The sequence below is a fragment of the Clarias gariepinus genome, chromosome 25 (genome assembly GCF_024256425.1).
Source record: "Clarias gariepinus isolate MV-2021 ecotype Netherlands chromosome 25, CGAR_prim_01v2, whole genome shotgun sequence".
NCBI classification, from domain to species: domain Eukaryota; kingdom Metazoa; phylum Chordata; class Actinopteri; order Siluriformes; family Clariidae; genus Clarias; species Clarias gariepinus.
Window position 1 is genome coordinate 19,844,557 of NC_071124.1, and position 14,357 is coordinate 19,858,913.

The following is a 14,357-nucleotide window of genomic DNA, read 5'->3' on the forward strand; positions in this document are numbered from 1 at the left end:
TTATATAAGACAACAGTTTATTAGTTCTAATAATGTTATTTATTGTAGTATTTTACTTTACCAGATAAGCCGAATGAACAGGGAATATTAAGAAGGGAATACATTTCACATTACACTTTTAAAGAAGGTAATGTACCATACATTATTAATCACTAATATTTAGTTAATAAAATCATTTTTAACAGTAAGGGGGTGAATCCAAAAAACATATCTCTGTGATTAAGTAAAAAAGTAGAAAAGGGGCACCATTAGACAAGTACTAACTGCCTCAATTTTAAATATTTTTGCTAGAAATTTCAATTATAGAAATATTATATTTCTATAACATCATATTAGGCACAATTCACATATAGGTTCTGGACTCAGACAGTTTAAAGATAATATCAGTCTGATGACTAATTATAGACTATAAATAAACACACATGTTACTTTATTTAACTGTATTATTATTAATAATAATATTTATAATAATACTATCCTTCAAAAATAGGTCCTGATATATATGTATACATATAGTGTGTGTGCAAAGGCAACTATGTTTCCAGTGTGCTTTCACTTGTGTGCTTTCACTTTGTTAATGTTAACTTTAGGCACCTGGTTGCTGACATTTTTGTGCTTACATACGAGTATGCATCTAGTACATACTAATACAGCTAGTCATTTCTAATAGGCCAGACTAAACACGTTTACATTAATACTTCTTTTCAAATGAGAGGACGTACTAATCTTACATAAATAAAAATAATAATAAAATTAGTGATCCTCATACAGTATTGATAAAGATGCAATCTTCTGGGTATGAGTAGAGTACACTGTATATATACTCTACATATACACTGAAGGACGGGGGAAAAAAGGTTTCAGAAGGGTCAAATTATGAGTCTGCAATAATAAGATTGCTGAACATACTGGAATTGGGTTAAGAACATTACAAAACATTATGTGGTCGGAAAAAATGAAATCATGATTGGAAAAATTAAACACCTGGTGAAGCTGCAATAAGCATAAAGGAGCATGAAGGTTGAACTTTAAAGCAATGGAAAAAGGTCATGTGGTCTGAAGCGTCGAAACTGACCCTATTCCAGAGCATTCCTTCATTCAGAGTGTGGCCACTTTGCAACCCTCTGGAGGCAGTTTTAGGATCTGGCTCTCCTAAAGTTGATCAGGTCTAGGCTAAGCAACGCTATGTGACAATAAAATGAAATCAGCTGATGACCTGAATGTACTGAATGACCAGGGCATCACATCTATGGGGTTTTTCTTCCTTGATGTCATTGGTATATTTCAGGACTCTGGGAGCATGAGGAATCATTTTCGCACATGAACTGAACACCACATTGTGTTCTGTAATCAAACCTAAAGGCGGCTAAACATGATCTTGGTGTGTGTGTGAACATGGTTCTGTATGTGCAGATAGGCTAATTATTCATATTAAAATTTTATACATAGCACCAAATCCTGGAATCTTTTAACTCTAACCCCAAAAAGTGCTGTCTGTCCTTGTTCGACCGTTTCGTCTGATGTTTTTTCTACATCAACAATCACCCCATTCCTTCCTACATTGTATGGGACATCACCGAACATACGTTACATAGTGGGTTTAAGAGCTGCTCAGGGATTTTTCAATGACTGTGCTGGCAATGTTGCACTTCCGTACTGTGCTCCAACAAGTCCAGCATCTTCAAGATTACAGCACGGAGTGCCTGCGCCAGCTGTTCCGCACTGTAGGGCTTGCCGAGGGGGGGGACGTGCACAAACGCAGAGCGGCCCTTGCCCAGGTACAGCGATACATAGTAGGTGTAGTCACACAGGTATCTAATAAGAGGCAAAATAGACATGAGCTGTTCACATATAATCTGTATACGTTCCAGTGTGAAGCTGAGATACTGTTACTACACACACACACATATCTATATATATATATCTATATCTATGTATATATATACACACACACACACACATACATATCTATCTATATATACACACACACACACATATACACACACACACATATATATATTTATAAAAAGTGTAATTTCCCTTAATGGCATTATTACTACATCAGTTTGCCAACCATCTATTGATAATATCTATGACATATATATATATATATATATATATATATATATATATATATATATATATATATTATTTTATTTTAAACTATTTTTACATTTTATGTTTGGGAACATCTGTTTGTTTCTGCATTATCACTTGCATTATGACAACATACTGCATATTCTTCAGCAACATAATGACATTGTATCAGAATGATTTTACAGTTGAAACCTCTGTCAAAGCTGTTGTTACTTATGAACTTAATCAAGCCTTTCTGACCAATTAAACGTAGAAACTGCTGTGGCAAAATGCGATATAATTATACTCACATTTATTACACAAACACCCATCTCTTATTTCTTCTTATTTAAATTGCATACCTGCCAGCGTCTTCTGAAACAGATATGGAGACTCCGAGGTCTGAATTGTTGACACTCTTGCACACCAGGTCCATATCGATGGCGGAGTCGATGCAGTCTGGCCCCCCCTCCACACAGCATCCAGACTTGGGACAGGAGTGGCAGTTGTCAGGTCGACTATAGCCTTGGTTTTGACCACATTTTTCAAGGGTTACTGTTGTAGCCATTCCAGAGACTCCAACATGAACCACTAACTGTAGAGCACAAATAGATAATGCAAGATGTTAAAAAAAACTATTCATTCATCCATCCATCTCTCTTTCTAAACAGTACCACTCAAAAGTTTGGACACACCGTCTAACTCCATGGTCTTTCCTGATTTGTATTTCTTTCTACATTTTAAAAGAATGCTGAAGGTGCGGTTTGTTAATTGATGATTTCTGAGGCTAAAATTATGGTCTTGCTTTCCTAGGATGGTCTTTATGAGAGTCAGATTCATCATGCTGCTTGATGGGTTTTGCAAATGCACTTAAATGCAATACTACTCCAGAACAGCCGTCCTTCATGGCTTACAATAACAACTGACTGTGTTGTTGACTATTGTTGTTGCTGTTACTTGATTATCTATATACACCCTACATAAGGATATAAACTAATGCTAAATATGACTCGGATCAAATGACGTACGTGGAGTCAGGACTCTTTGTCAAGTCTGTGCGGACACTTTTCTGAAACCTGATCGTCACAGAGCTTAGCTGGGCTTTACCACAGAACAGGTACTTGGTGCAAGTTATCCAATCTATTTTTAAGTTGTTGTTTTTTTAGGCATTTCATTATAGTGAACCTTCTCGTTGAGACATGTCACTTTGTCTGTAGGAATACGCTGGCATAATTTTCTCCTTAAAAACATCCTGTACTGAATTATCGATCTGTTCAGAATCTGATAAAACATCCTCCAGTGCTATGGCTCTCTTCAATCCACAACTGCTAATGGCCAACACTATGCTTACCAGCATGTACATAATTGTTCTGAATAAAGCTGAATTATTACATGGCCTTGAATGTAATAAAAAAAAGAGGTGGAAAATAAGAAAGTACATTTACTTTGTTACTGTGGTTACAGTTTTCACATATCTGTATTTTACTTGAGTTGTTTTATTACTAGATACTTTTTACTCTTACTCCACTACATTCGACATCAAATAACTGTACTTTATACTTCACTGCATTTCTCAATGGTGTTTCTTTACAGGGCTATAGTGGTGTGTAGTTTGAAGCAGTTATAATGCCATCTGCTGACTATGACATGTAACTGTCTGATTTACTTTCTCTCCATGAAATGCTCGATTATGTAGCAAGTGTTTTAAATCAGAAGCAGAGGTAGTTGCACACAGCAATTAAACAGCACGTTCACCATCATGTAACTTGGACAGGGGTTATCTTACTATGCTTTAAATTCATAGTAGGTCCTAGGGGGCTAGTGTCCAGCGCCAGCTGAATTTGTAATTCACCAACACCTAAACACAGCTACGAAACTTGATAATTAACAGTTTAGTTGAATCAGCTGTGGTTGAGCAGGAGCTTTACTGTGTTGGACACGGGCCCTCCAGGACTGGACATAAAGGCTACTGTGAGCTAATACTAGTTTAATATTTTTTATACTTAAGTAAATTTAAAGTTAAGGACTTTTGCTTTCACTCAAGTACAAATGTAATAAGAGGACTTCAACTTTTACTTGACTAATAATTACCAAGGATATTTGAAAGTTTTTGCGCCCAATCTCTCCTGTTGAAATTCAATGTGAAATTCCTAGATAGGCACTGAACGCACTAACGCTGACCAGATTAAAATGAATACTGAAAACTGATGATGAAATAAAGTGCCAAATAACAGTACCTGTGGTTTATACTGATCCCATAGTGAAGGAAGAAGATTCTGGACTGCTTCGTACTCCACAGGAACTTCAGTAACATGTAGATTCACAGCTGGTCCAAGGCCCAACTTCTTTAACTCCTGAAAAAAAATAATAAACAAAAATAAGGGGCACACACACCAAAAGTTTACTTTAAAAAAATAAAAAAATAAATAAGTCATACTTTTTAGAAACCCATGTGGATAAAGGGTTCAAGACAAGATAAGACCAGATCAAGGAAAAAAGCATTAGATGTTTTTAGGGAAGGTTTGATTGGGAACTTGGCTTTGAGAGTTGAGGGAGAGTGAGACTACAGTTGGCGGTAATGTAACCTACTGAATTCAAACTGCCATTAAATAAAGAAGAAGAAGAAGAAGTCTATGTTATAAAAGAAGAACATGAAAACTTTCTCAGAAGTCATAAAAATAACACCATCAAATTTGAGATAAATAATCATCATTCATAAAGTCTCAGTGGTTAAGGCATGGACTGCCGTTTGGAAAGTCCCAGGTTTAAACCCTACGTCCACCAAGTTTCCCTGTCGGCCCTTTCCACCTCAACAACTCATATATACTGCTCAGTTTAATAAGATAAAACCAGATATTTAAAAAAATATATTTTCTTTATCACATTTAATGCACATGGACTAGATACAGACACACATATTGTGATCCTCGAGACTCCTCGTTTTAGGTCCCAGGGTCAGAGCGGTCACCGTTACTTTTCTAAAAGGACAAAACTTCTGTACAATACCTGCACTGCCACCCAGCTTGCATTAACAGCATGCTCTCCAAAAGGTTCAAAACCTGTAGAAAAAAAACAAGCAATGAACAGAGTTAGGGATTTTCACTTCAATGACACAGCAGGTGTCAGGTCCATCTCCATCAACTTGAACTTAATTAATGAATAACTTTCAACACAGGATGGTTAAACACCTAACCTTAAGAGTCTAAAGTCCTTTACGTCATAAACAAATCTCTTTCAAATAGAAAACACATTTAAAATCTTCAATCTTTCGGGTTAAATTGGACACAACCACAATCAAGCTTTACTCTAACGGTAAGTGTTTGTTTCTATTCGAACACACCACAGATACACACAGAGCTGAAAACTCCTTTATCAGACATGCGCTCGAGCTCTGCTTCTTTTTGCCGAAAGAAAACAAAAAGAAATGTTTAATACCTGTTACAACAACTGTCTTCTTTTGCTCCATGACACTGACGCTTACGCGACAAACGAGTATGTGATATTTATATTAAATAATAAAATAATACTTTAAAGGAGAACGTGGACCCGACCAAGCAGCTTGACTATCAATGCTAAGATAAATACAACTCCCATCAGCGCTTCCTGTAACGCTCTATCTCTCTATTGTTAGCGCAGACGTCACAGCGCTATACAGCACCACAGCGCCACCTGCTGTTCCGGTTACTCCGCTCGTACACAGGCAGTGTTAGCTAGGAGGCAGGAAACTGATAGAATCTACTGTATAACTTGTTATAAATAATAATTATTTATAATTGGAAATATATCTAGGACTGTTTAAAAAAACATTTAAGCCACTATATCAGAACAAGTATGACCGAAACCTGCCTTCCCTCACTCACTCACTCTACACCACTTTATCCTGTATATAAGGTTGCGGGGGCCTGGAGCCTATCCTAGGAGACTTAGGGCACATCTTGGATGGGGTGCCAATCCATCACACACTCACACTACGGGTAATTTGGGTATGGCAATTAGCCTAGTCTGCATGTCTTGAAACTCCGGGAGGAAACCAGAGTACCCGGACGAAACCCAACGAGCACAGGGAGAACATAGAAACTCCATGCACACAGACCCTAGGTGGGAATCGAACCAGAACCCTGGAGGTGCGAGGTGGCGGTGCTAACCCTGCCTTCCCTATTGAAGCAAATTGCAACCCTGTACACAAAAGATGAGATTATATTTAATGTGTCCTATTTTATAAAGCTCTAATTTAAATGTAGGGGTATCAGTGCATAGACTAAATATTTAAACAAGTATTCAATTAAATCTAAGTTGCCCTTCAGTACTAGACAGGTAACATTAAAAATCCAGATTGCATTTGTGAATGCTATTTATCTCAATTCACATTTAAATTCTGGTCTGTTGCAGCATCTTGTTTGTTCCTCTCAGTGTTCTGGTTTTGCCCAGAGTGAAACCTTTAAGGTGTTCCTCCCTAAGCAGCAACCTGGACAACCGGTTATTTGGTAACTGTGTCAAAGGAAATACCATTGCTAGCAAAACTACAACCATTTATGAACAAATGTAAATGAATTTCCTATGTATCAAATGAGTAATATGCAACAATTTTATAACTATTGGCACCTTTACATTTTGTACAGCCATCTTCTGAAAGAATAACATGACAAAGCCTCCTACGGTAAGGTTTAACAAGGTGCAAGAGACTTTTTTTAAGCACAATGAAGGAATGGTCAAAATGTTACAGTTCTCCAAATATCTGCTGATGGTTTAGCTAAACATTTCAGAAACCAACTGACCAACATCTCAACCAATTATTTTTTTTTTTTTTACACCTGATAAAAACATATGGCAAGTGTATTCACATGTGATCAGCAGTATTTATTTTTTTATATCTATTATTGACTTGGGCAATGTTTATCTGTAATTGGTTGTGTATGTGACCTTACACCTCTAGGAAATAAGGCCATGGACAAAGGCAGCCCTAGAGGCAGGATAGTCTAAGGACAATTAAGGGCAATTTATTTTTAACTGACTGTAAAAATTCTTTAGACCTGTTGTTAATTTAAGGAGGAAAGTAAATTATTTTGACAATTATTTTGTACACCCATTCATCTTCTATACCACTTGTCCTGTATACAGGGTCGTTAGGAGCCTGGGAACATAGGGCATGAGGCAGGGTACACCCTGGGCAGGGTGCCAATCCATTGCAGGACACACACACTATGGGCAATTTTGGGAAACACTGATTACCCTAATCTGCATGTCTTTGGACTGTGAAAACTAGAGCGGTTTCCGGAGGAAACCCACCAAGCACGGGGAGAACATGTAAACTCTGAAAAATATGAATTTTTAAATGTTATCTTTAATGATATGGTATATATGTATTTTTTTGCCATTGTGTAAATGATCAATGATTGGGGCATGTCTAAATATTTATAGTACAAAATAATTATTGTTAAAAGGAGCAACTCTAGACTGAAGATACGTCATATTTGACAATGATATTAGTATGTTTTTGTCATTTAGCTTTGCATAAACTTATACATGACTAATTGTATTTAAACACATTGATACTATGCTACTAAATTAACTTAGTGTAGCTGTGTCTAACTGTATTAAGACACCATGTGTAAGAAGCATGCACGCATTATGAAACTCTACCAGTGCAAAACAATAAAAAAAACAACAGGCTCTGAGTCTCTGCTTATTTCACGCAATGGATTTCTGGAAAGTAATAACCAAAAAGAATAAAATGAAACCATGCATAAATACTTGACTATCTCCTTAAGCTATTGTGTTTGGCAATAAACAATCCTCTACTCTGTTCAAATGGCCATCTAACCACAATTTGAAAAATATTCACTGAACTGATTTGAGTGGCAGCCACAGATCATTAAAATCAGGCCCGCTGGCTCAAACCTGCATGACAACACTGAGAACAAAGATCTGGTTTAAACCTGTTTGCGTGCGTTGGTCTCAGAAAAAAAACAAAAAAAAACTTTGGGGCGTTGTAAGTCCTTGTGTTTCAGAGCGAAGCGTTTGCAGTTGTGGTATTCATATATTATAATCACCAATGTTCTTCTTGGCCTTGGGTTCCACATGTGTGTGTGAGTCATGAAGCGGAGCCATGTAACTAAGCTCTGAGGAGGCCAATGAAAAGGGTCTGCAGTTTTAAGTGTGTGCGTGCTGCATGGAACCAGGTTTGAACCCAAGGCCTCACTCACTTTTAAAACAAAGGGATATCATGAAAAATGATCAGACATATCCCAGTGGACAAAAGGAAAAAAAGATTAATTGCCTAACTAGAAACTGACTCCCACTATAGAGCCGTAATCTTCTGTAAGTACAAAACTGAAGTAACCATTTTTATGAATGTAATCTCTCCTCGTTTCCCCCCTTTTACCCTACCATTAACAGCTAATAATTTCCAAGCGTGAAAGATCTCAGTTTTCTGCCACCTACGCATCTTCTCGGTGCCCCTCATCCTCCACGTCCTTTCTTCCCACCTCCGCTCCATTCGCCTGCTTCTGCGTCAGACCCCATGTCAGTGTTGCCATAGTAACAAGTAACGCTGGTGCTTCTCTCTGATGCAAATGGTCCACGGACGTCACTGTTCCCTGTCGTCATATCGTTTTGTCCCCCCCTGCTTTTTTTCTCTGCATGCGCAGTTATTTATAGAAACCATAGAAGCAACCACAGAAACAAGCACGATTCATTCACATCTTCAAGGCAGGCCGCAATGTTTCCTCACAGATACAGATCTCAGACACGTGCACTGGGTACAAAGGAAATACACACGATACTGCATGCATTATCTGGTCATGCAACTGAATTATTTTTGTGTTTTTATAGAAAGATGCCTCAATAACACCACAGTGAGTCATTTCTATGATTCAGCTTTAGTATAGTTGTGTGATGCATGTGAGTGCTTCTAATACTTAATGCTTCACTACAATTACATATAGTTATACAATTCATTTTACATTAATGGCCAACATACATGGGTAGAAAGAAGTAAATAGATATTCATTGCTTTATGATTAAATGTATACACCAAAATGTGTTTTCATTATTATGATTAATATTTGTTACTAATCTTAATGAGATGTAAATTCATATCTGATATTCTAATAGACAAGATTGTTAGTCAGCCTGAGGTTACACTGTTTAAGAGACAAACAGCTAGAATTATTTAAATATTTTAATAGAGTTATAGTTCAATTAAAAAAGTATAACGTGAGGTCACAACCTAATTGATCCGGACCTTCTGAAAGACACGTTTGTTTTGATGTTCAAAGATATGTTAAGCTCAAAGACTTTTGTTCTATGCCTAGGCGAGTTGTAAAAACCACTAAAAGAATATCAACAAAGAATTTATTCATTCATCAGGGTTGCGGGAGGCCTGGAGCCTATTCCAGAAGATTATGGACAGGGTACACCCTGGACAGGGTGCCAATATGTCACACAGCACACACACCAAGCATGAGGAGAACATGTAAACTCCAAGACCCAAGGTGGGAACCGAACCCACAACCCTAGTGGTGTGAGGCCACTGTACTACCCACAAGGCCGCCATGACACCCAACAAAGGATTAAAATGAACGTACTAATAGCTAATCTTAACTCGCTCAAAAACAACAAGCACTTTCTTATAAGCACTCGCTTATAAAAACACATTATAAATAAAGTACATTTATTTTATCACTACACAACAAGTATTTGTGTCGACTCACTCTGTGTGTCTGTGTAAGGCTGTGTCTGAATGTTAAAAACTGTGTTTGTTATAATTGAGTATGTTCACATGTAAACTGCTTAAATTGGGGTAAATAACACTAGGAAAATGAATCAGAATTCATCTTAAGAGCCAAAAAATGTCAAAACCAGGACTGTAGTGTTTGTTGGTGTTAACCAAACTTATTTTGTACTGTACAGCAGTTTTTTTTGGTTCTTATAAACTTTAATAAGTGGTTGTCCGATTACACAACCTATCCCATTACCATGTAAAAGTGTAAAAACCCGGACTGGTAATGTAAAATGAGTGGAAAATTGCGTTTTAAACGTTTCACAGGCTGAAGAAAGAAAGAAAGAAAGAAAGCAACATTTTCCTGCCAGACTCTCTCTGTGGCTGGCCTCGCGCTGTCCCCACCCTCGCGCGTTCTACGTTCCTCATGACATCAACCCACAATGCACCGCGCTGTTTGCAGTTGTCCCGAGTTCTCCATAGCGACGGAGCCTAACGCCGCCTTTTATGCAAATGAAACCGGAAGAAAACGTCATTTTTGGCCAATCTGCGAGCTCTGAAATGACATAATGGAATTTTCTGGGATAGAAAACTTGCAAATGCTTATTTTTACGCCCATAGATAGATAGAGTTTCTCAAGAGCGGATAGAGTCGGTTTAGAGAACGAAGAGAGAAGCTAACCAAACAGGAAACTTCGAGTGATTAAAAAAAATAATAAAGTTACGTAAGAAAGACGTAAAACGAAAGATAAAACATATCGTGAGAGTGACGCGGCGTAAGAGCGCTCGACGAGGAAAACTAAAAGAGCCAGGCGTTTGGATAACTAGCCCAGCTGTGTGACCCCTGGATTGGGGGGTGTAGAATGGAAACGATCGCCTGTGTTGAGAAGCGCAGCGCCACGGCACCATGAAGAAAGAAATGAGTTTAAACCTGGACGACCAGAACAGCTCGAACCTCAAACCGGATTTGCGGGACGCGGAAGGCATACTCAGCTCCCAGGACCTGGGACTCCTGAAGCTGGCCTCTCCTGAGCTGGAGAGGTTGATTATCCAGTCGAACGGCATGGTCACGACGACGACGACCCCGAATTCTCAATTCGTCTACCCGAAACCGGTGAGCGACGAGCAGGAGTTCGCGGAAGGTTTCGTGAAAGCGTTGGAGGACCTGCACAAGCAGAACCAGCTGAACGGCGGCGCCGCGACTCTCAACCGCCTCGCCACGGGCGCCGCTCTCGCCCTGCCGTCCGACCTTCCGGTCTACACGAACTTGAACACGTACGGAGGCAGCGCGCTGGGCACAGCCGTCAACTACTCCACGGACACCATCCCTTTCCCGCCGCCGCCTCCAGCGTCGTCTTCTTCTTCTTCGTCTTCTTCGTCGTCGTCATCGTCGTCGTCGGCGGCGGCCACGCAAGCGCGCATCCGTTCTCCCAAGGACGAACCCCAGACCGTTCCCGACGTGCAGAGCTTCGGCGATAGTCCGCCTCTGTCCCCCATCGACATGGACACGCAGGAGCGCATCAAGGCGGAGCGCAAGAAGCTGCGCAACCGCATCGCCGCCTCCAAGTGCCGCAAGAGGAAGCTGGAGAGGATCTCGCGGCTGGAGGACAAAGTCAAGACGCTGAAGACGCAAAACAGCGAGCTTGCGTCCACCGCCAGCGTCCTGCGCGAGCAGGTCGCGCAGCTCAAACAGCGGGTCATGAACCACGTGAACAACGGCTGCCAGCTGCTGCCCACCCAGGTGCAGGCGTACTGAGCATGCTTTCACTTTTCATCAGAACTGCGCCCTATGAGCGAACACTGATTTTGGTGCTCATGTACATAAGAAAGCTTTTTTTTAAAAAAAACAAAAAACAAAACAATATATATGTATACATGTTTACACCGTTTTGTAGCAAATGGACTGATATGACGTCTCTGAGAACTAACTAACCCACCCTCCTGTGGTGCTTTGCTTACCTGCAGATTTCATTTCCTGTATGCGTCCAATAAAACATGGCATAAGAGATTAGATGATTCAGGTGTGTTATCTGGTTGAACGTAAACAGCAGGAAGGTAGGCCTAAACCTGTCTTACTGTCAGTGTATGTGTGACAAGTGTATTTACACTACTACGTGTCACAGTTCTCAGACTCTGGGCCCAGTTACCTGAGACAGGAGAAGACTTAAAGCAGCAGAAGCAGCAGCAGCAGTGTTTTGCATGCATGCTCAATGAGACAAACTCTACGAGTGCAACCGAACACAGATGTCGTGCATGCACACTTCATGTGTAAAGCCTTAATTGTGTACAAACACTTATTTTAACCAATGACCTTATCTAATTTATATACAGCTGTTCACCCAATGTCTTATTTCTTTGTGACTGTTGTGACTTGTCATTGATTTGCTAGTTTATTTGTCACATGTCAAAGTACTGCCTTCTTGAACTTCTGTCTAATAAAAGCGATAAAAGATGTTACAAGGTAGTGTTATTGGTTTACTTGGACACAGGCACTGGTTTTACAGGTTATGCGTGCAGAGGAAGTGCTTGTTAATTTACTGTGCTAATGCAACCTTACCAACATATGTTTGTTATGGGATGTTATGGGTGAGGACAACGTAGCTGGGAGTATTAAAAAAAACAATAATAAAAATCAGCTCCAGAAAAGGAGGCCTCCTGATGTGTGGAAGCCGTACAGCTCATGAGCTTTACTTCATAAATTTATTGTTTATTCATTAATTCAAGGATTTTTAAAAACATAGTGTGATGTCTATAGCAAAAATCATAGGTTTACTTTTGGTATTTATTTATTTATTTATTTGTTTATTCAAAGAAATCATAATGCAGTGTCTGGGTGTTTAAATATGAAAATGTAATTCTGGGTGTTTTGCTGGAAAATGTTCACATTTCATAGCACTCTGACATTTGATTGTGATATTTCCCCTAAAACTTCACATTTATCTTCTCTAAATGCTTACTAAGGCTTTCAAGCTATTCAGTGACATTTTAAAGATCTTTCTGTTAATGTGAGCGCCATGAGGGAGGAGAGGAAATACCGTCTTAATGATTGTGTCAGCCTGATATATTGTGTATCTGGACTAGTTTAACCTTTTAAGGCTGATTAAAGATTCTGCTCCAGCCCATCATTTGGGACAAAATTGCCACTTTCGATGTGGTGGGAACGAGCAAGTGACACGGTGAGTTTGAAGACATGGAACATGATTTATTACATTTTATGTCAGACTGAAACTGGAATAAGCTTAACTTCATATTTTAAAACAACATCAACGAATATGTGTCAGACGCAGAGTAAGCATATCAGGAATTTCCCTGATGAAGTTATATTTCCCCTGAAAAAGCTAACACTGACACTCCCTCGTGGTAAGAGAACAATAATACCACAATGTATACACAAGTCACGCCACTGCAGCACCACCCTGCTAAACATGTGAGGTGTGACACAGCTACACCGCCGTATCAGCATGTTTGTTAGCAACAGTACAGACCTAATTTGTGCCAGCTGGATCAGTGAACAGTAATTTAGTGCTTGGCGCCCTAGGTATTCTTAAAGCACTCTGAAGTTCTAGTATGTAATCAAACGCCTTATTTGGAATGTTTGGATTTGGAGGGGGAGCATAAAAACAACAACAACAAAAAAATATGATTCACATGGATTGTACTCAACTGGAAGTTTATCTTTGGAGAAGTCAAGTCAGGAGTTTTTTTATTGTCATTTAGACCGCACACAGCCGGTACGGTACACAGTGAAACGAAACATCATTCCACCAGAACCAAGGTAAACACCACACTACATGAGTCTACTGTACACACAACTAAAATGAATTACAACACAGAACTACAGATCTGCTTACAGTATTATAGTGCACGTGTGCAAACATGGAAAGAGTGCCAGTCAGTACAATCACTACTAAAAAAAAAAAGGATTTTCACAGCGCCAACTAGTACACAGTTTGAGAATGAATAAAGTGCAAGATGATATCCCAATACAGTTAAATGATGATGTAGCATGCTTTTATATTCAGTATTAACTATGAGTATGCGCCATGCAGAGAAAAGCATTATATATCATATATCACAAGTGCTCGACAAATCTCTAATTGATACCATTTAAAACAATTGTCTGATGTCTATTTCATGTTCTTTTTATATTATAGATATCGATGGCACTATATGTTGTCAGGCCTCTGAAGTCAAAGGGTTCAACTTCCGCCTTGAGTCTGCACGCTTGGTGGGTTTCCTCTGTGTACTCTGGTTTTCTCCCACAGTCCAAGAACATATACAGATTAAACTCCTTGGTGTTTCCAAATTCTTTATAGTGTATGAGTAAGTGTGTGTGCTTGTGTGTCCTGCTATGGCCTGCTATCCCATCCAGTGTGTACCCTGTCTCATGCCCCGAGTCCCCTGGGATAGGCTTCAGGCTTTTAGGCATAATTCATAATCTCATGTAAGTAATATGTGTTTTGCTTATATGGTACTTCTAGTTAGTAACCTAGTAAACAGGTGTATAGATATATAATATGTAATGTTGAAAACTACAAAGCATTTATGTAAGTCGCTCTGGA

General features: G+C 39.1%; 2 protein-coding genes across 2 annotated transcripts; one reads left to right on the plus strand and one right to left on the minus strand.

Annotated features, from left to right (window-relative positions):
- Window positions 1–16: 16 nt before the first annotated feature.
- Window positions 17–6,929, minus strand: pgpep1 (pyroglutamyl-peptidase I). Its single transcript, XM_053486361.1, has 5 exons — window positions 5,512–6,929; window positions 5,083–5,135; window positions 4,314–4,430; window positions 2,439–2,671; window positions 17–1,815 (listed from the first exon to the last, which is right to left on the minus strand). The coding sequence occupies exons 1-5, from the start codon at window positions 5,540–5,542 to the stop codon at window positions 1,623–1,625; spliced, it is 627 nt and encodes a 208-aa protein (XP_053342336.1). The 5' UTR covers window positions 5,543–6,929; the 3' UTR covers window positions 17–1,622.
- Window positions 6,930–10,313: 3,384 nt separating this feature from the next.
- jund (JunD proto-oncogene, AP-1 transcription factor subunit) lies at window positions 10,314–12,255 on the plus strand. Its single transcript, XM_053486359.1, has one exon. The coding sequence runs from the start codon at window positions 10,703–10,705 to the stop codon at window positions 11,549–11,551; it is 849 nt and encodes a 282-aa protein (XP_053342334.1). The 5' UTR covers window positions 10,314–10,702; the 3' UTR covers window positions 11,552–12,255.
- Window positions 12,256–14,357: the final 2,102 nt, after the last annotated feature.

Coding starts and splice junctions, on each gene's coding strand:
- pgpep1 (XM_053486361.1), bottom strand. CDS start 5,542: ATGGAGCAAAAGAAGACAGTTGTTGTAACAG. Junction 4,431..5,082: donor CAAGCTGGGTGGCAGTGCAG/GTATTGTACAGA, acceptor ATTTTTTTTCAG/GAGTTAAAGAAGTTGGGCCT. Junction 1,816..2,438: donor GTTTCAGAAGACGCTGGCAG/GTATGCAATTTA, acceptor GCCTCTTATTAG/ATACCTGTGTGACTACACCT.
- jund (XM_053486359.1), top strand. CDS start 10,703: ATGAAGAAAGAAATGAGTTTAAACCTGGACGACCAGAACAGCTCGAAC.